The following is a 26,949-nucleotide window of genomic DNA, read 5'->3' as shown; positions in this document are numbered from 1 at the left end:
TCCTGCCCCGGAAGAGCAAGCCCCAGTGTCTAGGGAAGCTCAATGAGGTAAGCTGAGTCATTCAAAGAAAACAAAGTCCATTCTGGTTACAACATGTATGTATATATGTATACATATGTATGCATATATTTATACACACATACATATACATATACATACATATATGTGTGTGTATATGTGTGTGTGTGTGTGTGTGTATACATATATATACGTCCTTAAAAATATGACAGGATGACAGGGACCTGAAGGACTGTGACCTACAATTTAACATAGTAAGATGCAAGGATGAATTTTTTTTCACCAAGAATTAATCAGACAACAGGTATGGTTGAATCCACCAAGGCCATGTTAAACTATGTAAATTTAGCTCACAAAGCTGAGGGAAGAAAAGCATGGTAGAGAAGTTCAATATGACAATTAATAGAGGGAGACATGGAGGTGATATCACAGAAGGATGAAGAAGAGACTGTAGACTACAATGGTTCAATGGCTTTAAGTGTCGATGACAGGATTTCATTGAGAATCATTCATAAAATGTGTCAGAAATATTTTAGTTAGATGTCTTTAATAGAAGTATGGTATTTAGAGTGAGGAAGGTGTTTATACAGTAAGTGACTTGGATAGAGCCCTGGATTTGGGAATTAGGAAGACCTGAGTTCAACCTGAGTTTTAATAATTTATTCTTGAGTCAATAGGAAGCCCTTGGGGTTTATCAGGTGCTTGGACAGTATGAAGTAAACTGGCACTTTAGAAGAAAAATTACTTAATGGGAGACATCCAGAGATGCTGCCATGTAATAACTGGAATCAATGCTCTAACAATCATCAGCAGTATGTTTTCTTAAATATAAGCAACTTTTTTCCAGGCTAGGTAGATAGTAGTGGTAATACTTTAGAATAAGCCAAGGTGGTATTTTTTCTGTGTGGAAAGTGAAAAAAAAATTTTTCCTAGCTAATAGGAGTAACAGAATGGAATTTGTCATCAAAAAGTATGTTAGATGAGGATTTTGTACATAGCTTAAATGATTTTTAAAAATAATTTCTACAGTATTTTCTCATTTAACTCACAATGAAGTCTCAACATTATGGAAAAAAAAGCTAAAAAAAGGAACCTAACTCATTCCTGAATTATATAATTTTTGAGTAGGTATTCAATTATGTTAACCTAAAGGATTAAACCAAGGTTGAACGAGGTGGTATATTTACTTTCAGCACTAAAATGCTATGATTCGGTAGCACAGAAAACATTTTAAAATAGAGCCAGAGGTTGAAATGCCAAAAATGCTGTTAAAAATAAAAAGCATTTGTTTTACCTGTAAACTGTTCATCACATTCACAAATGAATGTATTTGGTGTGACATTTCTGTAGTTCCCATGGAGACAGAGATGTAGTTGACAGTGTCCAATTATTCCTGCACATTTTTTGCCTATTGAAAATGAAATAAATTAGGGTTTTAGCCATTTGTCTATTTATAATCATGTGTCACAAGTTCACATTACATGAAGGCATGTCATAATGTTTTCCAAAATCCAAATTAAGAAAAATCTAAATAGTTTTAGAGAAACAGTATTTATATGAATAGTCTCATGTCTGTAACATCTTAACATAGATATCTGCTATTAGATGATTAAGTGATCTTTTAATTGCCAGCGTTTCTTCTTTCAACATACTTGATAGCTGTTCTTTTCTGATAAAAGCTAGAACAATGGTATTAAATATGCTTTGGATTTTTTAACTGTCTGAATGATAATTATGTGCCATGTATCAAAATTCAACTTACCAACAGATTGAAAGCTCTATTAGAAAAGAGATTGTTTCTTCTTTTCTCTTTTGTCACAAGCACTTTTTACAGTGTCTTTCACATAGTAGTTACTAGGACTAAGATTCTTTGAATACCAGCACCCCCTCCAAAAATTGTAATTCAAATCTGTGGGCTACCATGACTACTAATTTGCCATCAGTCTTAGAATACTGATAAAACTATGAAGGTATCATCATAATATAGACTCTGTGTTATTTAAACATACCAAATTCCAGAATACATTGAAGTTGAATTAAATAGAAATGAACATGCCACACATTGAATTAGAAAACCACAAATTAACATTACCTATATTACATTGCATTATTATTTATTTTGTTAAACATTTCACAATTAAAATTTAATGTGGTTCTGGAACTGGCCTCATTTTGGCAGAGAATGTGGCCCAGAAGTCATGAGTTTAACACCTCTCATCCAGTAGAAAAATTAATGATTTAATATCACACAAATCTACCAAAAATGATTTCTAAGTAGTAACAATTAAACTTTAACAATAATCTTAAAGCCTCTAAGTTATTCAATTATATCTGTAAAAAAAAACACAATGGAGTATAAGAAATATATATTTGTCATGAGCATAGTGCAGTGTGCTTGGACAGAAACACATTGATTTCATACTTCCCGTAAGTGTTAAGGAGAGAAAAATAGCAAAAAAGGCTAAAAAACCAGAACCTCAGTTACAGAAGAATAGACACGACTATGAAAGTTCTGGCTTCAAACTTCTCCTTAACCACCATAAGGGAAAAGACAATTTAATATCTACTGAAGGGTTTTCAATCTTAAACTCATCCAGAAGAGACAGAGTTTTTATTACCATGGAACAAAGCAGGAGAGAAGGCAACAGTGAGACAGGAAACACGTTATTTGCCAAAGTTCATACATTTTGCTGGAAAGGCTTTCTTAGTGACTAAAAAGTTCTGCAGTTAGTGCAATGATATCACTAAGTGAATTAGAGATCTTCACCATCTCCAATTCTTTTGTTTAGCAGGACTTCTTCTACAACAAAGGATAACATCATTTCTAATGTTCATGTAGCAAAGCTGTCTCCCACAAATAGCATGGGGAATCATGTACAGCTCATAGGAAGGGAATAATAGATATCTTTAACCTTGACTCCCCCAATTTTTCTCCAAGGAAAACTTTAATTCTTCTAGAATGAGAAGAAGGTGATGGAGGACAGAGGCTCACCATTTTATTCTCCTCAGAGAGAGGGGTACCAGGCTAAAATTACATCTATCTCCTCTATTTAATATTATTAATCTATGGGATGTAGTTTTCAGTTTCTAGATAATCCCTGATTGCTAGTCATAATGGGGAAAGAAAGACCCCATTGACTCCCTTGCCACTAAATACTAGCTCCATGATGAACAAACATGGAAAAAAGCAAAGAAATAATCAAAAATAGAAATCAGGGAAAGTATGCTTATGAGAATAAATGCTCAAAAATACAAAGAGTTCTCTCCCATCAAGGGAGAAAACTAATTCAGCTCAACCAAGAGAAAATAACAGATATCGCCCAAAGGGAAATTTCCTGAAGTGTCTTGCATAATGTTCTATAGAAATGGATGTGAGGAAAACTGCCAGTTCCTCACGTCAGCTTCTTCCTCGTATCTTTTCTCTCATCAGCAACCTGAAATATTGGAATTGTTTATCTCATCTTCTCCCTTGAAACTGTAAGCTAGAAAAGCTTTAACAGACTTAACAGACAAAGAAATTAAAGAGACTGAATCCTCTCTCTTTTCTCCAATTCCACCTTATGCAGGCACTGAGCACTGATTTCCACCGATGAGAAAGAATTCCATACCAATGTTCTTTGGAACTCAGGTTACATTCATTTGAAAAAAATATACTCAGTGAAACATTCAATTAAGTTCTTTCCGTATTTGCAACCATCATAGAAATGTGTTCAGTTTTAATGTGTCAATCACCGTTTTTCGAAGAAAGCCTTTGAGGCTGAATTTCATTTTAGCAAGTTCAATGCTATAGTAAATGGAACACAAGATTTTATAGTGTCTACATCTTTAAATGAGATACATAGTATCTAAGGATGTGGTGTGCTATAGAAAATCATTTGTGGTAAGATTTTTTTTTTCTTTTCAGCTTTTGATAGAAGATACCTTTGATGAATGCTTAGCTCTTTTTTGTAAATGAAGTAACTTTCAAAAATAAGTATTCAAATACAAGAACTTAAAAAAATATATAAAACATAAATTGACATTATATATACTTTGTTTAAAAGAAAAGGGGGTGGGACATATAAATGCTCAAATAAAAGGGAGAAATGTACCATTTCGCCCGACACACTTTGTAAACTACTTTTTCTCCTCAGTATTTTTCTGAATGTTTTTGCTACACAGACACACACACGATTATGTATGTATATGTGTATGTGTGTATATACATGTACACACATCATTTATTATCTGTGATTGTTTTTACTATCTTTTACTTAATAGCAGTTATAAGTTAGTAGGTATCACTTCTCAACTGTCTGCCCTATACTCATCTGGGTAGAGTTAAATGTTTGTATAGAGCAGAAATCAGAAAACTGGCAATGTAAAGTATATAATTCTGACCCTGCCTGGCTTCCCTCAACTGAAGAAAGTTACACAGCAAATATATGACTAGATTATGTGATTATGAGGGCCAAAGGTTAATCATCTTTGTCACATCCTTTTCCAAGCCAAGCTGTTTACTTTTTATCATTAGTATCTTTACATTGTATTTTCACTTTTGTAGTATTCATTTTGTATAAGATGATTAAAATATTTACTTGGAAAAAAGGAAAATATCTATATAGATATAGAGATAGATATATCTACATAGATATCTATCTCTATATATTTGTACCTATATCTATCTCTATCTATATGAAGAAAGAGAGAGAGGAGAGAGAGAGAGAGAGAGAGACAGACAGACAGACAGACAGACAGACATTTCCTTTCTACTTTATTAATAAGTCATACTGTCCTCTGTGTTCCCACGTTTCTTTGTGTCCTTCCTAATTTTTATCTTAATGGGGTAAGAAGAAGTCAATATACTAATATACCACAATTTGATGATCCATCCCCAGTGACTGGAAACATGGGGCTTGTCCTCATTTTTGCTATTACAAATGAGGCTCTTTTAAATCTGTTTCATGTAGCTATGTTATCTTTTTTCTTCTAACATTTTTACTACACAACTGTAGGAAGCAGATCACAGTTTTGATTGGTATGACTAACTATATATATATATATATATATATATATATATACACATATATATGTACATATATATACACATATTATATATGGTTTTAATTTTTAAAATAATATATTCACATATTGATTGTCAGTATGAGTGAATGTCTTTTTATCAAAAACTCTGCAAATACTACACTTTGCCTTTAAAAACATCATCAGTCAATCTATCTACTGACCTATTTATAAGAATCTCTATCAATAGAATTTTTATGACTTTTGCAACTTAGGACAACTATTTTTGTGATGCTTCAAGAAGCATAAAATCCCTGCAAAGAGGTATGTGAAGACTACACATTTCTTTCCTGAAGGTCTATGAAAAAGCTTACTCTCTTCTTGGCAGAACAACGCAATCCTTGTTTAATCTGCTTTTGTAACTTTTATAATAGATTTCCCATCAAAATATTTCAGTTGGATTTTAATACCTCATCATCACCTTTATTTTTTCACAAAGATTCTGAAGATATTTTGCTTTTAACAACTTGGTGAGAATATTGTGAACAGTAATTACTCTCTGAGTCTATGCTAGGTCTTTTCCATTATGACTACAAGGTAATAAAAACAGCGTCACTGTGAAGTGACTAAAATCAGAGTACTATACTATTTCTTCAGATCATATGTAGATACATGTACATATGCATATATATACACACATACATGTGTGTATATATGTATGTATGTGTGCGTACATATATATAGACTAGAGTAAAGGGCAAGATAGTAGTGAACACACCTCTCCTTAGATTATACCACCTTTAAGGGAACTGAAAACATACAGACTCCCGCTCCCCAGAAAAAGATCTAAAAACAGTTGCATAAAAAACCTGAAGCTAGCAACAGTGGACCCTCTACCATAGAAGCTGAGCCTAAATTTTAACATAAAGATAAAAATCAAGAAACAGGCTGGAAAAAACATCAAACAATAAAAAAATAATCTAGTCATAGAAAGTTACTATGTTGACAAGGAAGATCAAGACACAAATTCAGAAGGCAACAAAGGAAAAAGCGCCACATCCAAAGCAACAAAGAAAAATATTAATTGGGCTTAGGGACAAAAAAAAAATTCCTAAAAGAGCTCAAAAATTTTAAAAATCACAGAGATTTGGAGGGAAAATAGGAGAAAGAAGTGATAAAGAAAATCATGAAAAAGGAACAACTGGGAAAATGAGGCATATAAAATATTGAAGAAAATAACACCTTAGAAAGCAGAATAGGTCAAATGGCAAAAGAGGTACAAAAATCTGCTGAACAGAAGAACTTCTTGAACACTAGAATTGGCCACCTTAAAAAAGAAAACAACTGAAGAAACTGAAGAAAACAACTCCTTAAAAAATTGAATTGGACAGATGGAAAAGAAGGTACAAAAGTTCACTGCAGAAAACATTCCTTAAAAATTAGAATTGGGCAAGTCAAAGCTAAATGACTCCATAATATATTGAGATCTAATACAAGAGAAGTAAAAGAATGGAAAAAAATATTAGAGTATGTGAACTATCTCACTGGAAAAATGACTGATCTGGAAGATAAAATGAGGAGGGATTATTTAAGAATGATTAGACTACCTAAAAGCCACAACGAGAAAAAAGGAACCTAGAAATCATATTTCCAGAAATTATGAAGTAAAACTACCCTGACGTTCTAGATGTACAGACGGGAAACAGAAATTGAAAGAACCGACAGCATACCTCCTGAAAGAGATCCCAAAATGAAAACTCCCAGAAATATTATAGTCAAATTCCAGAACTCCCAGGTTAAAGGAACAATTCAAATATTATGGACCCGCCATCAGGATAACATAGGTTTTAGCAGTTTCTGCTTTAAAAGATTGGAGGGCTCAGAATATGATATTCCAGAAGGCAAAGGAGCTAGTATTACAAAGAAGAATCACCTACCCAGCAAAACTGGGCATAATAATTCAAGAGGAAAATGGACATTCAATGAAATGGAGGACTTTTAAGCATTCCCGATGAAAAGTCTAAAGCTGAATAGAAAAATCTCACTTTTAATCTGACAAGACTCAAGAGAAGCAGAAAAAGATAAATGGGGAAAGGGACATCAAAAGGAATTTAATAAAGTTAAACTGTTTACATTCCTTCATGGGAAGATGATACTTGTAAGTGATAATAACTCCCTCATTATTAGAGCAGTTAGAAGGATATACATAGAAAGAGGACATGGGTTTGAGTTGAATGTGAGGTGATAATATAAAAAAAATAAAATTAGGGGATGAGAAAATAGAATACACTAGGATAGAGGGAAAGTGAGAGGTAGTATAAGGTAAATTATCCCATATAAAAGAAGTGTGAAAGAGATTTTACAGTAGAAGGGAAGATTGGGGGGGGGGTAGCACTCAAACCTTACTCCCGTCAGAATTGGCTCAAATAGAAATCTATCTTAGTGTACAAGAAAGTAGAAGTGGAATGGGATGGGAGGTGTGATAGACGAAAGGGTTGTACTGTTAATGTATTTTTTTGCTTGATGGGAAGATATTTTCCATACATTAATAGGCCCACGTGACCTGCTTAAGTCACATGGAAGCCTAAGTCACATGAGCCTGGGTAACAAGGTTTGTGATGCCCTTTGACCCTGAAGAAGTGTATATATAAATCTGAAGTTAGCATTTTACTTTGGTGCTCACTCATGGGAAGAGTGTTTATGTGATGTTGAGAGATAAGACTCTGGGAGGTTGTTCAGGAACTCCCCCCGCCCAGCTTTGAAAACCCAGATGTTGGTGCTTCTCTCCCTGGTAACTGTGTATGTATTGAGATACTTACAAGCCTGTCTTTTGCTTTGTGTTATTTTCTCTGTAATTTCTGCTTGTAATTTCTGAAGTTCAAGGTGCTGACTTTTCCCCTGAATTAAGTGGATGGTATGTATGTACGTACGTATGTATGTATGTATGTATGTATGTATGTATGTATGTATGTATGTATATGTGTACATGTGTATGTGCATATATACATGTATGTATATATGCATGTGTATTTGTATATATGTATATACTTACGTATATATGTATATGTGTGTATATGTTTGATTAAAATAAGATTGTTGACCCCTTTAAAGTTGTTTTCCTTTAGAAAAGCAGATCAAAGAAGCTGTGGTAGCAGCCCTCCTGTGTACTGATGTTATTACTCTTACACTCCCACATTGGCTACAAGCAACATTGTTGTCACAAGGATGGATTGGGGAAGGCTGCCAGAAGGAAAACTTTTTTGAGGATACCAAGTTGAATGGAAGAGGGTAAGATAAATTGGGTAAGGGGATGGGACAATGGGAAATAAACATTAATCATAACAGAAAAAATTACAAGTTTTTCTGATAGAGGCCTTGTTTCTCAAATATAGACAGAATTGACTCAAATTTACAAGAACAAGAGCCATTTCCAAATTGGTAAATGATCAAAGGATGAAGTAATCAAAACTATCTATAGCAATATGAAAAAATGCTCCAAATCACTATCAATTAGAGAAATGCAAATTAAAAGAACTCTGATGTACTACCCCACACGTATCAGCTAACATGACAGAAAAGGAAAATGACAAATGTTGAAGGGAATGTGGGAAAACTGAGTCACACTGGGACAATGCACCATTGGTGCAGTTGTAAAATAATTCAAATATTCTCTAAAGCAATTTGGAACTATGCCCGAACGGTTATAAAGTGAAGCCTACCCTTTGATGCAATAGTACCACAAATAGGTCTGTGTTCCAAAATGAAAAAAGAAAAGGACCTAACATGTAGAAAAATATTTATACTAGCTCTTTTTGTGGTGGCAAATAATTGGAATTGAGACCTGCCAATCAAACCAAGGAATGGTTGGTTAAACAAGTTGTGTGATATGATTGTGATGGTATACTATTGTACTATAAGAGATGATGAGCAGGATATTCTCAGAAAAACCTGGGAAGACTTACATGAACTAACATAAAGTGAAATGAACAGACCAAAAAGAGCACTGTACACTGTAAAAGCAATATACTATAATGACAAACTGTGCATAACTTAGCTTTTCTCAGGAATACAATTATCTAAGAATATTTCAAAAAGAATTTTCTGATGAAAATTTCTGTCGAGCTTCAGAGAAAGGACTAATGCAGTCTAAATGAATATTGAAGCATACTTTAAAAATATTTTATTATATTTTAATCTTTTCATCTGTATTATAATTCACAGCATGACTAATATAAAAACAGGGTTTTTTTCCTGATTGGATAGGTATACACTATATCAAATTACTCGTCTTCTTGGTGAGGAAGTAGGTGAGGGAAGGAAAGAGAGAATTTGGAATTCAATTTTAAGAAACAAGTGTAAAAAATTGTTTTTACATATAGTTGATGAACATAAAATATTAAATGCATTTTAAAAATCAAATGGTTAAAATATGTATAGGCAAACATTGGTATTTTATTTAAGACACACATAATGTCCAGAATTAGGAAGGTAATAGCTATATTTATAGTTTCATTAAATAGATTTATTTTTGTTTTCAATATTCACTTTTATAAGATTTTGAGTTCCAAATTTTTTTCTCCCTCTCTCCTCTCTTTCCCCTCCCCAAGATGGCAAATAACCTGAATAAGCTATTTACGTGCAATCATATTAAATATATTTCCATGTTAGTCATATTGTGAAAGAAGTATCCAAACAAGAGGGGAAAACCACAAGAAACTAAAAGCAAACAAAAAATGAATATAGCATACTTTGTTGTACATCCACACTCCACAGTCTTTCTGTGGTTGTGGCTAGTCTTTTCCATCATGAGTCTTTTGGAAGTATCTTAGATCATTGTATTGCTTTGAAGAGCCAAGTCTATCAAAGTTGATCTTCACACAATGGGGCTATTACTGTTTATGATGCTCTTAGAGTTCTACTCACTTCACTCAGCATCAGTTCATCTAACTCTTTTTTTAGGTTATACATGATTTCTTTTTTAATAAGTTAATTTATTTTTAGTTTTCAACATTCACTTTCATAAGTTTTAAATTTTCTCCCCATGCCTTCCCTCACCCCTACCCAAGAATGCATGCAATCTGATATAGGCTTTACATATCCATTGCTATTAAACATTTTTTTTCATATTAGTCATGTCATATAGAAGAATGAGAACAAATGGGAAGAACCATATGAAAGAAACAACAAAAAAGACAATATTCTGCTTAGCTCTGCATTCAGAATCCATAGTTCTTTCTCTGGATGTGGATGGCATTTTTTTATTATGAGTCTTTAGGAGTTGTTTTAGGTCCTTGTATTGATGAGATGGACTGTCTATCAAAGTTAGTCACTGCACATTGTGGTTGTCACTGTGTATAATGTTCTGCTGGTTTTGCTCAATTCACACAGCATGAGTTCATGTAAGTCATTAGAAGTTTTTTTATGAACTCTGCCTATTTATCATTTCTCATAGAACAATAGTATCCCATTACATTCATACACACTCGAATTGATGGGCATCCTCTCATTTTCCAGTTGTTGCCCACAATAAAAAGACCTGCTATAAATATCTTTGTACACATGAGTTGTTTTCCAATTTTTATTATCTCTTTGGGATAGAGCCCTAGAAATAGCATGGCTGGATTAAAGGGTATGCACATTTTTTAAAATTTATTTAATTTATTTAATATATTTAGTTTTCAGCATTGATTTTTCACAACAGTTTGAATTACAAATTTTCTCCCCATTTCTAGCCCTCCCACTCCAAGATGGCATATATTCTGGTTGCCCCATTCCCCAGTCAGCCCTCCCTTCTGTCACCCCACTCCCCTCCCATCCTCTTTTCCCTTCCTTTCTTGTAGGTCAAGATAGATTTCTACGCCCCATTGCCTGTGTATCTTATTTTGCAGTTGCATGCAAAAACTTTTTTTTGAACATCTGTTTTTAAAACATTCAATTCCAGATTCTCTCCCCTATTCCCTTCCCACCCACTCTCCCTAAGAAGTCAAGCAATTCAACCTAGGGCACATGCGTATCATTATGTAAAACCCTTCCACAATACTCATGTTGTGAAAGACTAACCATATTTTGCTCCTTCCTCATCTATCCCCCTTTATCCAATTTTCTCCCTTGACCCTGTCCCTTTATGAAAGAATTTGTTTTTGATTACCTCTTCCCCATCTGCCCTCCCTTCTATCATCTCCCATTTTTTATCTCCTTCCTCCTTCTATCCTATAGGGTAAGACACCCAATTGAGTGTATATGGTATTCCATCCTCAGGTCAAATCTGATGAGAGCAAGATTCACTCATTCCCCCTCACCTGCCTCCTCTTCCCTTCCTACAGAACTGCTTTTACTTGCCACTTTTGTATGAGATAATTTGCCCCATTCTATCTCTCCCTTTCTCTCTCTCTCAATATATTCCTCTCTCATCCCTTAATTTTGTTTTATTATTTTTAGATATCATCCCTTCATATTCAACTCACCCTGTGCCCTCTGTGTGTGCATATATGTATGTATATATATATATGTATGTATGTGTGTACATCTATATGTACATATATACATATATGTGTGTATATGTATATATGTTATACATATATGTGTACACATGCAAATATACATAAATACACATATATACACACATACATATATACACATACATATATACATATGCATATACACATATATACACATACATATATATACATACATATATATATATACATATATATATATATATATATATATATATATATATATATATATATATATATGTACATATTCCCCTCAGCTACCCTAATACCTAATACTGAGGTCTCATGAATCATACACATCATCTTTCCATGTAGGAATGTAAATAAAACAGTTCAACTTCAGTAAGTCCCTTATGATTTCTTTTTCTTGTTCTTCTTCTTGATTACCTTTTCATGCTTCTCTTGATTTTTGTATTTGAAAGTCAAATTTTCTATTCAGCTCTGGTCTTCTCACTGAGAAAGCTTGAAAGTCCTCTATTTTTATTGAAAGTCCCTATTTTGCCTTGGAGCATGATACTCAGTTTTGCTGGGTAGGTGATTCTTGGTTTTAATCCTAGCTCCATTGACCTCCAGAATATCATATTCCAAGCCCTTCGATCTCTTAATGCAGAAGCTGCTAGATCTTATGTTATCCTGATTGTGTTTCCACAATACTCAAATTGTTTCTTTCTGGCTGCTTGCACTATTTTCTCCTTGATCTGGGTGCTGTGAAATTTGGCAACAATATTCCTAGGAGTTTTCTTTTGGGGATCTATTTGAGGAGGTGATCTGTGGATTCTTTCAATTTCTATTTTACCTTCTGCTTCTAGAATATCAGGGCAGTTCTCCTTGATAATTTCTTGAAAGATGATATCTAGGCTCTATTTTTGATCATGGCTTTCAGATAGTCCAATAATTTTTAAATTATCTTTCCTGGATCTATTTTCCAGGTCAGTGGTTTTTCCAATGAGATATTTGACATTGTTTTCCACGTTTTCATTCCTTTGGTTTTGTTTTATAATATCTTGATTTCTCATCAAGTCACTAGCTTCCACTTGCTCCAATCTAATTTTTAAGGCAGTATTTTCTTTAGTGGTCTTTTGGACCTCCTTTTCCTTTTGTCTAATTCTGCCTTTCAAGGCATTCTTCTCATTGGCTTTTTGGAGCTCTTTTGCCATATTACTTAGTCTATTTTTTAAGGTGTTGTTTTCTTTCTTCAGTATTTTTTTCAGTATTTTTTGGGTCTGCTTTAGCAAGTCATTGACTTGTTTTTCATGGTTTTCTTGCATCCTTCTCATTTCTCTTCCCAATTTTTCCTCTACTTCTCTAGCTTGCTTTTCCAAATCCTTTTTGAGCTCTTCCATGGCCTGAGACTAGTTCATGTTTTTCTTGGAGGATTTTTTTGTAGGCTCTTTGACTTTGTTGACTTCTTCTGTCTGTAAGTTTTGCTCTTCTTTGTCACCAAAGAAAGATTCCAAAGTCTGAGACTGAATCTGAGTGCATTTTCACTGCCTGGCCATGTTTCCAGCCAACTTACTTGACCCTTGAGTTTTTCATCAGGTATGACTGCTTGTAGAGTAAAGAGTACTTTGTTCCAAGCTTGAGGGGATGCAGTGTTGTTTTCAGAGCTATTACATCCAGCTCTGCCATACCAGCACTCCTCCTTCCCCAAGAACCCCCAACCTGGACTGGACTCAGATCTTCAGCAGGCTCTGCACTCCTGCTCTGATCAGCCACTTAATTCCTCCCACCAGGTGGGCCTGGGCCCGGAAGCAACTGCAGCTGTACTTCTGTAGCTATGCCACCTTTGCTGCCCCTGGAGTGGTGGCTGAACCGTGAACTCTTTCCCCTCCCACAGCAGTTCCCACTAACCTTCTCTGTTGGCTTTGGTGTTTGTGCATTGAGAAGTCTGGTAACTGCCACAGCTCACTGATTCAGGATGCTAGGGCCCACGCCACCTGGCTTCTGGTCTGGTTGGCCTTGCCACCACCCATGCTGGCCTCTGCTCCTCTCCGCTCCCAGCTCCATGCGCGATAGACCTTACTCAGAGACCATCCAGGCTGTCCCGGGCTGGAGCCCTGCTTCCCTCCGCTATTTCGTGGGTTCTGCAGTTCTTCTTTGTTGTCTTTGGTGTTTGTGGATTGAGAAGTCTGGTAACTGCCACAGCTCACTGCTTCAGGGCCCTAGGGCTCGCTCCACCCATTTTCCGCCGGTCTGGTTGGCCTTGCCGCCACCCATGCTGGACTCTGCTCCGCTCCACTCCCAGCTCCGTACAGGTTGGCCCTTCCCAGAGACCATCCAGGCTGTCCTGGGCTGGAGCCCTACTTCCCTCTGCTATTTTGTGGGTTCAGCAGTTCTAGAATTTGTTCAGAGCCATTTTTAGAGGTTTTTGGAGGGACCTGGCAGGGAGCTCACGCAAGTCCCTGCTTTCTAGCCGCCATCTTGGCTTCGCCCCGCTATGCACATTTTTTATAATCCTTTGGATATAGTTCCAAATTGCTCTCCAGAATGGTTAGATCATTTCATAACTCCACTAACAATACATTAGTGTACCAATATTCCCACATCTTCTCCATTTTCGTCTTTTGTCATGCTAACCAATCTGATAGTTGTGATGTGATACCTCAGAACTGTTTGGATTTGCATTTCACTAATCAATAGTCATTTAGAGCATTTTTTCATATGACCATAATTAGCTTTAATTTCTCCCTCTGAAAACTCCCTGTTCATATCCTTTGACCATTCATCAACTGGGGAGTGACTCGTATTCTTACAATTTTGACTAAAGCTTTCTCATTCAGCCAGCCAAGATGCCAAAAGGAAAGAAGGCCAAGGGGAAGAAGGTGCTTCTGGCCCCTGCTCTAGTAAAGAAGCAGGAGGCCAAGAAAATGGTCAATCCTTTGTTTGAGAAGTGGCCCAAGAACTTTGGCATTGGTCAGGACATCCAGCCTAAAAGGGATCTCACTTGATTTGTCTAATGGCCTCGGTACATCAGACTGCAGTGTCAAAGGTCTATCCTTTATAAGCATTTGAAAGTCCCACCAGCAATTAACCAGTTCATCCAGGCTGTGGATCGTCACACAGCTACTCAACTGCTGAAACTGGCTCATAAGTATAGACCCGAGACAAAGCAAGATAAAAAGCAAAGGCTTCTGGCTCTGGCTGAAGAAAAGGCTGCAGGCAAAGGACATTTCCCCACTAAGAGACAACCTGTCCTGAGAGCAGGTGTTGACACTGTTACTACCCTGGTAGAAAACAAGAAAGCACAGTTGATAGTGATTGCACATGACGTGGACTCCCTTGAGCTAGTGGTCTTCCTACCTGCCTTGTGCAGAAAAATGGGGGTTCCTTACTGCATTATCAGAGGTAAAGCAAGACTGGGTCTCTTAGTTCACAGAAAGTCCTGCACAAGCATTGCCCTCACACAGGTTAATCCTGAGGATAAGGGAGCCCTGTCTAAGCTGGTAGAAGCCATCAAAACCAATTACAATGACAGATATGATGAGATCTGTCCTCAGTGGGGTGGCAATATTGTGGATCCAAACTCAATGGCTCATATTGCCAAGCTGAAAAAGGCAAAAGCTAAGGAACTTGCAACCATTTTGCGTTAAATGTATATTTGATTTTTCCCTACACAAAATAAAAATTTAAATAACAAAAAAACAAATTTGACTCAGTTCTCTATATATTTTAGAAAGGAGGCCTTTATCAGAGCCATTGGTTGTAAAAATTAATTCCCAGTTTTCTACTTCCCTCCTAATCTTGGTTGTATTTGCTTTATTTGTGCAAAAACTTTTCAATTTAATGTAATCAAAATTATCATTTTGAATTTCATAATGTTGTCTATCTCTTGTTTAGTCATATATTCCTCCATTCTCCATACATCTGACAAACTATTCCTTGCTGCCCTAATTTGCCTATAGTATCTGCTTTCATATCTAAATCATGTACCCATTTGGTCTTTATTTTGGTATACAATTTCAGATGTAGGTCTATGCCCAGTTTCTGCCATACTATTTTCCAGGTTTCCCAGCAGTTTTTTGTCAAATAGTGAGTTTTTATCTGAGAAGCTGGAGTCTTTGGGTTTATCAAACATTAGATTACTATAGTCATTGACCACTGTGTCTTGTGTACCTAACCTATTCCACTGATCTACTCCTATATTTCTTAGCCAGCTTGAAGTCGTTTTGATGATTGTTGCTTCATAATACAATTTAAGATCTGGTAGAGCTAGGCTAACTTTCCTAGAATTTCTTTTCATTAATTCCCTTGATATTGTGGACCTTTTGTTCTTCCAGATGAATTTTGCTATTAGTTTTTCTAGTTCTATAAAATAATTTTTGGTAGTTTGATTGGTATGGCACTGAATAAGTAAATTATCTCATCTAGCATTGTCATTTCATTAAATTAGCTTGGCCTAACCACAAGCAGCTGTTGTTTTTCCATTTATTTAAATCTGATTTTATTTGTGTGAAAAGCATTTTGTACTTCTGTTCATATACATCCTGGGTTTGTTTTGGCATAGGTAGACTCTCAAATATTTTATAATGTCTTCGGTAACTTTAAATGGCATTTCTCTTGCTCTATCTTGCTATTGGTCTTTGTCAGTAACCTATAGAAATATCGATGATTTATGTGGCTTTATTCTATATCCTGCAACTTTGCTAGAGTTATTTTTTCAAGTAGTTTTTTACCTGATTCTCTAGGATTCTCTAAGTATATCATCATATCACCTGCAAAGAGTGATAACTTAGTTTCTTCTTTGCCTATTCTAATTCCTTAAATTCATTTTTCATCTCATCAGTAAAACTAATGTTTCTAGTACCATAATGAATAACACTGGTAATAATGGATATCCTTGTTTCACCCTTGATCTTATTGGGAATGCATTTGGCTTATCCCCATTACATATAATGCTTGCTCATGGTTTTACATAGATGCTGTTTATCATCTTAAGGAAGGCTGTTTCTTGCTATGCTCTCTAGGGGTTTTTAATAGGAATCAGTGTTGTATTTTTTCCAAAAGCTCTTTTCTGCATCTATTGAGATAATCATATGGTTGATTTTAGTTTTGTTGTTGATATGATCAATTATGCTAATAGTTTTCCTAATATTGAACTAGCCTTGCATTCCTGGTACAAATCCTACCTGATCAAAATTTATTATTCTCATGATAAGTTGCTGTAACCTTTTGCTAATGTTTTAATCAAATTTTTTGCCTCTATATTCATTTAGGAAATTGGTCTATTATTTTCTTTCTCTGTTTTGACTCTTCCCAGTTCAGGTATCAGACCTGTAGTAGCAATTTAGATTTGAAGATCTTTCCCACCCATTAATAGGCCATGTGACTTGCTTACGTTAGAGGAAGCCTAAGTTACATGTGGTGGGAGGAGCTTCCTGACAGGAAAAGGAAGTTATGTTACAGGAAAGGCCAAGAAAGAAAGAGAGAGAGAGAGAGAGAGAGAGAGTAGTTATTTCTGCTAATGGCTGCTAATGGCCGCCATCGTGAGAGTTAGAGCTCAACAGGCTAACTTAACTGTACTGTGAGTTTGTTTTAGGGAAGACCCCAAAGTTCTGTCCCATGCTACTTGTGCTGGAAGCTAGTGGCTTGGTTACTAGCTTTGTGTACTAGGGCCTCTGGTTCTGGTAGTTGGAAGCTGTATAATGCTGTATCTTACCTGGTGCTGAGCTAGAGCTGGCTGCTGTGTGCTGAAGCCAGTTGAGGTCTTTCTGTGTTTCCCTTTGATTACATTGAATTTTGAAATGTGAAGTGTGGGGGAAGAAGTGATCTGGTCTCTGGAGAGCTCTTCCTCCTTGAGAGCTGTGCTAGAGCAAGGGTAGGATCAGGCAACCAGTGGATGCCTGTCCATAGTGTAAGTGGTGGTTCTCTGCACTGGTGTCTGCCAATTCCCCTGGCTTTGTGAAGGCACGTGAGGGGATGGAGGGGGTCCTGGTGTTAGTACTTGCAGGCTCTACCACCCTGGGACTCAGGATCTACTGCTGGTTTGCTGAGGTGGATCTTGCTGCTGCCTTGCCTGGGTGCCTCCCATCCTTTACTGGTTTCTTTCAGCCACAGCAAGAGATATCTTTCCTGTCGATCATCCTAGCTTCCCAAGCTTAAAAAAAACGGGTGCACCCCACCCTTCTGCTAGCTCCACTCTTCCAGGATTTTCTTGGGGCAATATTTTCTAGTTTTTTCAAGGTTAGTAAAAGAAAGTGAGAGCAACTAACTGCTTACTCTGCCATCTTAACTACTGGAAGATCATGTAAGTCTTTCTAGGTTTTTCTGAAGTCTGCCTGCTCATCATTTATTTTTATTTCTTTTTAGAATATCAAGCATTTTTTTTTACTTATTTAATATATTTAGTTTTCAGCATTGATTTTCACAAGAGTTTGAATTACAAATTTTCTCCCCATTTCTACCCTCCCCCCCACTCCAAGATGGCATATATTCTGGTTGCCCTATTCCCCAGTCAGCCCTCCCTTCTGTCACCCCACACCACTCCCATCCCCTTTTCCTTTCCTTTTTTCTAGGGCAAGATAAATTTCTGCGCCCCATTGCCTGTGTATCTTATTTTCTAGTTGCATGCAAAAACTTTTTTTTTTGTTTTTGAATATCTGTTTTAAAACTTTGAGTTCCAAATTCTCTCCCCTCTTCCCTTCCCACCCACCCTCCCTAAGAAGTCAAGCAATTCCACATAGGCCACATGTGTATCATTATGTATAACCCTTCCACAATACTCACATTGTGAAAGACTAAATATATTTTGCTCCTTCCCAACCCATCCACCTTTATTGAATTTTCTCCCTTGACCCTGTCCGCTTTCCAAAGTGTTTGTTTTTGATTACCTCCACCCCCATCTGCCCTCCCCTCCATCATCCCCCCCTTTTTTATCTTCTTCCCTCTTCTTTCCTGTGGGGTAAGATACCCAATTGAGTATGTATGGTATTCCCTTCGTAGGCCAAATCTGACGAGAGCAAGATTCATTCATTCCCCCCTTACCTGCCCTCTCCCCTCCTCTCACAGAACTGCTTCCTCTTGCCACCGTTATGCGAGATAATCCACCCCATTCTATCTCTCCCTATCTCCCTCTCTCAATATATTCCTCTCTCATCACTTAATTTGATTTTATTTCTTTTAGATATCTTCCCTTTATCTTCAACTCACCCTGTGCCCGCTCTCTCTCTCTCTCTCTCTCTCTCTCTCTCTCTTGCTCTCTGTGTATGTGTATATATATATATATATATATATATATATATACACACACACATATATACATACATACATATTCACTTATATATATATACATATACATACACATAAACATATATATATATATGCATATTCCCTTCAGCTACCCTAATACTGAGGTCTCATGAATCATACAGGATCATCTTTCCATGTAGGAATGTAAACAAAACTGTTCAACTTTAGTAAGTCCCTTGCAATTTATTTTTATTGTTCTTTTTCTTAAATACCTTTTCATGCTTCTGTTGATTCTTGTGTTTGAAAGTCAAATTTTCTATTCAGCTCTGGTCTTTTCACTGAGAAAGCTTGAAAGTCCTCTATTTTATTGAAAGTCTATATTTTGCCTTGGAGCATGATACTCAGTTTTGCTGGGTAGGTGATTCTTGGTTTTAATCCTAGCTCCATTGACCTCCGGAATATCGTATTCCAAGTCCGTCAATCTCTTAATGTAGAAGCTGCCAGATCTTGAGTTGTTCTGATTGGGTTTCCACAATACTCAAATTGTTTCTTTCTGACTGCTTGCAGTATTTTCTCCTTGATCTGGGAGCTCTGGAATTTGGCAACGATATTCCTAGGAGATTTCTTTTGGGGATCTATATGAGGAGGCAATCGATGGATTCTTTCAATTTCTATTTTGCCCTGTGGCTCTAGACTATCAGGGCAGTTCTCCTTGATAATTTCTTGAAAGATGGTATCTAGACTCTTTTTTTGATCATGGCTTTCAGGTAGTCAAATAATTTTTAAATTATCTCTCTTGGATCTATTTTCCAGGTCACTGGTTTTTCCAATGAGATATTTTGCATTATCTTCCTTTTTTTCGTTCCTTTGGTTCTGTTTTATAATATCTTGATTTCTCATCAAGTCACTAGTTTCCACTTGCTCCAATCTAATTTTTAAGGGAGTATTTTCTTCAGTGCTCTTTTGGACCTCCTTTTCCATTTGGCTAATTCTGCCTTTAAAGGCATTCTTCTCCTCATTGCCATTTGAGTTAGTCTGTTTTTTAAGGTGTTGTTTTCTTCAGTATATTTTTTAGTATTTTTTGGGTCTGCTTTAGCAAGTCATTGACTTGTTTTTCATGGTTTTCTTGCATCCTTCTCATTTCTCTTCCAAATTTTTCCTCTACTTCTCTAACTTGCTTTTCCAAATCCTTTTTGAGCTCTTGCATGGCCTGCGACCAGTTCATGTTTTTCTTGGAGGCTTTTGTTGTATGCTCTTTGACTTTGCTAACTTCTTCTGTCTGTATGTTTTGGTCTTCTTGGTCACCAAAGAAAGAATCCAAAGTCTGAGACCGAATCTGGGTGCGTTTTTGCTGCCTGGTCATATTCCCAACCAACTAACTTGACCCTTGAGTTTTTCAGTGGGGTATGACTGCTTGTAGAGTTTAGAGAACTATCTTCCACGCCTGGGGGAATGCGCCATCTCTGCCACAACAGCACTCCTCCTTCCCCAAGAACCCCCAACCCAGACTGGACTTAGATATTCAGCAGGCTCTTCACTCCTGCTCTGATCCACCACTTAATTCCTCCCACCAGCTGGGCCTGGGGCCAGAAGCAACTGCAGCTGTAGTTCTGTAGCTATGCCACCTCCACTGCCCCTGACGCGGTGGCTGAACTGCGAACTCCTTTTTTCACTCTGTCCCCAGCAGCTTTTCCCACTAACCTTCTCTGTTGTCTTTGGTGTTTGTGGGTTGAGAAGAGCTGCAGCTCCATGATTCAGGGTCTGAAAAGCTAACACTTTTAAAAGGGGACAGGGTCAAGGGAAAAAAATGAATAAAAGGGGCAGGATAGGATGGAGGGAAATATAGTTATTCTTTCACAAGGTAAGTATTGTGGAAGTATTTTACGTAGTTTACATGTTTGGACTGTGTTGAATTGTTTGCCTTCTTAGGGAGGGTGGGAAGGGAAGAGGGGAGAGAATTTGGAACTCAAAGTTTTAAAATCAGGTGCTCAAAAGAAAAAGTTCTTTTTGCATGTAACTGAGAAATAAGATATATAGGGAATGGGACATAGAAATCTATCCTGTCCTACAAGAAAATAAGGGGAAAATGGATGGAGGATTAGTAGGGTGACATAGGGGAGGGCTGAGTAGGGGATGAGGCAATCAGAATATATGCCATCTTGGATTGGGGGGAAGGATAGAAACGGGGAAAAATTTGTAACTCAAAATCTTGTGGAAATCAATGTCAAAAACTAAAAAATTAAATAAAAAATAATAAAAATAAAAAGATTGCTTTTTTGTTGTTTTAATCCTCAGCTGAAGCACAATATATTCTGCTCCAGCCCTTCATCTTTATTTTGTGTATATCTCTTTACTTGTTAATGTTTCTTTTAAACAAAATATTGTAGGATTCTTGTTTTTCATCCACTCTGTTACCTGTTTCTGTTTCATGGGAAAGTTTATCCCATTCACATTCATAGTTATGACTAGTAAATGTTATTTTCCTCCATCCTATTTTCCTCCTTCTTCTACTTTTTACTCTCCTTTCACCCTTGTAACACCTAACCTGTGTTTTGCTTCTGACCTCCACTTCCCTCCATCTGCCCTCCTTTTTATCAGGCCCCCGCCCTTTACTTTCACTTTTCTCTACTACTTTTGCCTTCCTGTTTATCCTCCTCCCTCCCTTTTCTTTCCCCTTTCTCCTCATACTTCACTTTATCACAAGATAAATTTCTATGCCAAACTGAGTGAGTATGTTATTACCTTTTAAGGCCAAATCTGAAGAGATTAACATCAAAACAATGCTCACCCTCCTCCCTTCTTTCCCTCTACTATAATAGGTCTTTTGTACCTCTTCATATGAGTAATTTACCCTATTCTGCCTTTCACTTTCCTCTTCTCCCAGTACAAACATTTTTTCACCACTTAATTAATTTTGTATGTCATCACATCAAAATTAATTTATACCTACACCCTCTGGCTATGTATACTTCCTTTAACTGCCCTAATGAATATATAGTTTTCAAGAGTTACAAGTATCATTTTCCCTTGTAGGGATGTAAACAGTTTGACATTATGGAAAAACATGTTTGTTTGTTTTTTTTTTCTCTTTCCTGTTTACTTTTTTATGCTTCTCTTGAGTCTTGTATTTGAAGACAGAATTTTCTGTTCATCTTTAGTCTTTTCATCAGGAATGACTGAAAGTTCCCTGTTTCACTGAATGTCCATATTTTCCCTGATGAAAGCTTATGCTCAATTTCCTGGATGGTTCATTCTTTGTTGTAATCCAAACTCTTTTACCTTCCAAAATATCATATTCCTACCCATCTGACCCTTTAATGTAGAAGCTGCTGAATCCTGTGTAACTCTGACTCTTGGTCCATGATATTTGAATTGTTTCATTCTAGCTGCTTGTAGTATTTTTTTCTTAACCTGATCTTTCTGGAATTTTGCTACAATGTTCGTTGGAGTTTTCATTTTGGGATCTCTTTCAGGAGGTGATCAGTACATTCTTTCAAAGACAATTTTACCCTTTGGTTCTAGGTTATCAGGGCTGTTTTCTTTAATAATTTCTTTAAAGATTCTGTCCAGGTTCTTTTTTTTGTGTTATGGCTTTCAGCTAGTCCAATAATTCTTAATTTATCTCTCTTGGATCTATTGTCTAGGTCATTTGTTTTTTCAATGAGGTATTTTATCTTTTGTTCTTTTTTTATTTGCTCAATTCTAATTTTTAAGGAATTATTTTCTTCAGTTATCTTTTGTACCTCCTTTTCCATTTGGCCAACTCCACTTTTTAAGGAATTGTTTCCTTCAGTTGAATTTTCTTTTTCCCTTTGGCTAATTGTATTTTTAGGGAATTATTTCTTCAGTCAATTTCTTCAGTCAAAACCACATTTTTTTGTACTTTCTTTTCCAAGTTGTTGATTCTCAATTGCATACCTCTCATTTCTTTTTCCAATTTTTCTTCTACCTCTTTTATTCAACTCCTTTTTTGAGGGGAGAAGGCAGTGCAATTGAGGTTAAGTGACTTGCACAAGGTCACAAGGCTAGTAAGTGTGTCAAGTGTCTAAGGCCGGATTTGAACTGAGGTCCTCCTGATTCCAGGGCCGGTGCTCTACTCACTGCACCACCTAGTTGCCCCTCTGTTATTCAACTCTTAACATCTTCTTTTAGATTTTTCAAGAACACTTTTCTGTCTTGAGACCAATTCATATTCTCCTTTGAGGTTTTGCATGTAGGCATTATTACATTATTGTCCTATTTTGAGTTGATTTTCCCTGTCACAACATTGACTTTCTACGCTCAGTTCTTTTTTTCTTCTTGTTCATTTTTTCACCTATTTGTGACTTTTAAAGTTGATCTCTGCTCCTGGTGCACAGGGAGCACTGTCCCAAGGTTCTTGTGCTGGCTGTCAGGGGCCTGCTCACTGGTCTTGTGAGTTGGGGCCTCAGTTGCTGATGGCTTGCTCACTGTGCTATGGTAGCCTGGCATAGGTATAACTGTTGTTGCCTGGTTTCCAGGCCTAGAAGTTTGCCTTCTGTGCTAGGGCTGGAGTCCTCCCAGCTGGCCTGCTGTGCCACCATGCTGCTGATCCAGGATGTAAAAGCCTCAGTTCCTGAACTGTGCTGTGAGTAAGATATACCTGCTGACTTTCCTGGGCACAGTCTGTGCTGGGCGGTGCTCCCCTTTTACCCAAGTGAGATAGGCATTTCTTGAAGTCTTTTAAATTATCTTAAGCTTTGTTCACTTAAATTTGTTTCACTCCATCTTTTTGTATATTATGTTGCTCCAAAATCCATCGAGAGTCTTGATTTAATGTTCTTTCTGAAGGAAACTGGGGCAGGAAGAAGGAATCAAGCAATTTCCTGGCTTTTCTCTGCCCTCTTGCGTCCACCTACTACCTTTGCTCTTAAGATCACATCTGCCCACAAATACACCTATTTTGTGTATATGTGTGTGTGTGTGTGTGTGTGTGTGTATGTTTTCAGTCAAAAGTTCCCAGTTGCTTAAATAAAGCCTATTTCATTCACAGTATCATACTTGATAATTGTTAAGTTGAAAATAAGTGTTTACAAATACATCAAGTGGGTTTGTTTAAGTACTGGACATCTTATTTTAGGAACAACATTCGATAAGGGAACACATATTCAGAAAACATTACCAGTGTGATGAATGACCATTTTCCTCCCACACAAGGATCAATTATGGAATTGAAACAGAGAATACTTATGGACATGTATTCTTTAATATTTTGATGATTTGGTATATGGGAATATCAAAAATCTTCTCATGTCTTTCTCACTTTTTTCCAGTTTACATATTTTTTTTTTACTTAGAAAGGATTTTTTTTTTGTTTTTAGACCAAATATATTAGATTTATTTCAGAATTTTGATTTTTTCTCACTTTCTTGTTATAAATTATTTTTTCTTTTATTAAAGTTCATTTAATATAAACAAATGAATCTGTTATATTTTAATTTCTTCACTTAATGATTTTATTCTCCTCCTATTTATTCCTACCCATCATTTTAGAGCATTATGTAATTATATTACTATGAAATCTTCTATATTTCCATGGGGCAATAATAAAATATCTGACACAAAATATCTCTGTCTAGCAATTAGTTTAAGTAAAGATAGATATAAATAAGAAGGAAAATAAAATAGGTTTAAAATAATACTTTTGGGAAATATAACTTATAAAGTAACAATTTTATAGAAATCAGAATATATTCTGAAGCATGAGTTATAGTTACTTTTTGTACAGTCCTGGGAACAGGCAGGTAGATAAGGCAAAAGAAATTAAATAATATTTGTGGAAAAAAGGCAGTGTGAGACATATATTTGTGGTACTTGAAGTTTTAATTGGATTTCAATTGTAAGTTGTTTTATGCTGCAAATCGTTCTGTTTCTTTGGAGATGTCAAGTTGTAAAATGCTAAGTTGTAGAGTGTGTTATTCTGTCAGAGCACACAAATTTAGAGAGTATTATGGGTATAATACAGGCTTTATGACATTATGTGCATCTGGGATTGGAGGCAGTTCTGAATTAAAGAGAAATGAAAAGAGAAAACAAGATTTAGAAAAGAGCTTAAAGCTTTGAAGAAGCTGTCTTCTCCAGAAAAGAACTCTGAATCAAGCTAAGAGACATAAGACTCTTGTTTCTGTTGTTGATAGATTAGGGCTATGAAACATAATATTACTATAATTAAACATATGGATGGTAGTCAAGTCAGCAAGCACGGTAGGCACTATGCCAAAGAAAATGGTTACAAAGAGAAGTTTAGCACAATTTAGAAATCTATTCATCCCATTTTTTTCTTTTCCATTTTGTTTCCTTGATTTGTCATTGTTTAGCTCATTTGCTCATCATTTAATTTACATACATTTACTAAGTGCTCACTGCTTGCTTAACCACTATCATTAACAAGTAAGCTTCAATGTGTTTATTATTTTAAATATTTTTTTCTTTCTATGCCTTCTTTTTCAATGCTCAAGGAAGAGTTATCCTTTGTATCTTCACTGCCCCTAACATGCCACATATTATTCACAGAAAGGATTGACAAGAAAAGAGAGTACTGAGAGAATCAAAGCCACTTTTCATAAGACTTTCCAGGAGAGCCAAAGCCCAAATTCATAACTGGAATCATCACACTTATTACTTCAAATCATTTATGAGTACTCAAGTGTGTCCAACACATAATACACATGTACCCAAACAATGCACATACATACAACTCATTTCCTTCTTGCCCAAGTGGATTTTTAAAATCCTCTTTAGGAAAAGATAGCAATCAGATGAAGTTGTGATGCCAAATAAAATAAGCAGAAACCAAATAATACACATAATAACTACAACAATGGGAAGGAAAATAAAAGAATAATAGAACAATGGCCCCAGTGAATAATTGTAGCTACCAGTCTTGACCTGAATAGTAATACTACTCCCTCAGTTTTGTCTGTCAGGCAGCAGACTACATGAATGGAATGTGGCATATGCTGTCCAACACGGTCATATTTTAAGTATATAGAGTCAGAAAAGATTATGATGCAAAAAAGATATGTTAAATATAATATTTAAAATAAAGAAACAGTCTCATTATGGAAAACAATTTCTACACTTTATACTATATGAATCCTACAAATTCAACTTTACGTAGAATATAACCTTTTTATAAAAAATACATTTCCATTTGTAATTGGTAACTTGTAATTTAGTTTAAAGCAAAAAAAAAAAAACTTACCTGCAAACTGTGGATGACAGATGCAATCATAGGAATCCTCATTCTCTTCTCTTTTTTTAATGCAAATTCCATTGTTACGACATGGGTTTTGAAAGCATCCATCAACTTCCTGGCAGAATTCCCCAGAATATGGAGGCTGACAATGACAGACATATGTCTTGTTCCAAACTTCACTTAGACATCTGCCATGCCCAGAGCAAAATGCTGCATTCCGGGATGCCTGGCAAAATTGTTGCTTAACAGTCACATTTAAACGAAGGCCAAGCTTGCAGAGCAATGGGCCTCCTGTCATTTCAGTGAGGAAGTAATGTGTTCCAATGCTGAGCCACTGAGGGTTAACCTTATGTGTTCCTTTAAGTTTGCAGCCAAAAAGATCTTGATCACTGTCATTTGGCAGACAATTAATGAAAGTGTCTTTGGAAACATTCATCAGATTCATTCCAAGGAAATGAGAAGATGGTTCAGAAGAAATAATAAGTGTGTCCCCAACTTGAAGTTGCAAGGGACAAATTTGAGGGATATTAAGTCCTTGATGGGCTGAAGAACTGTTTTGAGTGTTGGAACTATTTTCCCAGCATTTTTTATAGAAATCAATGCAGATATTTTCTTTGAGAGTCCAATTCACTGTAACTGTTTTAGGTTCTGGATGCCATTCTATAGTCTTCTGTCTCTTACATACTGAATGTTCACTAGTAACAAAGATATTTAGGAAAAGAAGAATTACAACAATTGTAGATTTGATTATCATAGTTGGGGAAGGTATTTTAAAAGTCAATCTTTGAAAAATAGTCAGAAACCACTTTACTTTCCGTGGATATGACTTCAGTTTTCTTAGAGGTGAGCACTAATATTGATGCTTTTAGAAATCCACCTTCAGAATAAAAATAAAGAAAACAGGTATTCAAACTGATGTTGATGAAATGATATGCATAAATACAGTAAACACATGAGATACCATATTTCAAGCTAAAGTAAACAAATACTTGGTCTCTAGAGAAATGTTAATGC

At 36.1% G+C, this 26,949-nt stretch overlaps 1 protein-coding gene across 1 annotated transcript in view; it reads right to left on the bottom strand.

The window, feature by feature from the left end:
* The window catches only part of EYS (eyes shut homolog), a 287,935-nt gene extending 261,246 nt beyond the window's left edge, over window positions 1-26,689 (bottom strand). The window contains exons 1-2 of the mRNA XM_036768324.1: window positions 25,942-26,689; window positions 1,313-1,426 (exon numbers count right to left, since the gene is read on the bottom strand). Coding sequence (XP_036624219.1) covers window positions 1,313-1,426; window positions 25,942-26,689 — 862 coding nt within the window. The remainder of the gene's footprint in view (window positions 1-1,312; window positions 1,427-25,941) is intronic.
* Between the last annotated feature and the right edge of the window lie 260 nt (window positions 26,690-26,949).

The sequence above is a fragment of the Trichosurus vulpecula genome, chromosome 7 (genome assembly GCF_011100635.1).
Source record: "Trichosurus vulpecula isolate mTriVul1 chromosome 7, mTriVul1.pri, whole genome shotgun sequence".
Taxonomy (NCBI): domain Eukaryota; kingdom Metazoa; phylum Chordata; class Mammalia; order Diprotodontia; family Phalangeridae; genus Trichosurus; species Trichosurus vulpecula.
Note: the sequence above shows the minus strand (reverse complement) of the source record. Positions and strands in the feature narration are given on the sequence as shown.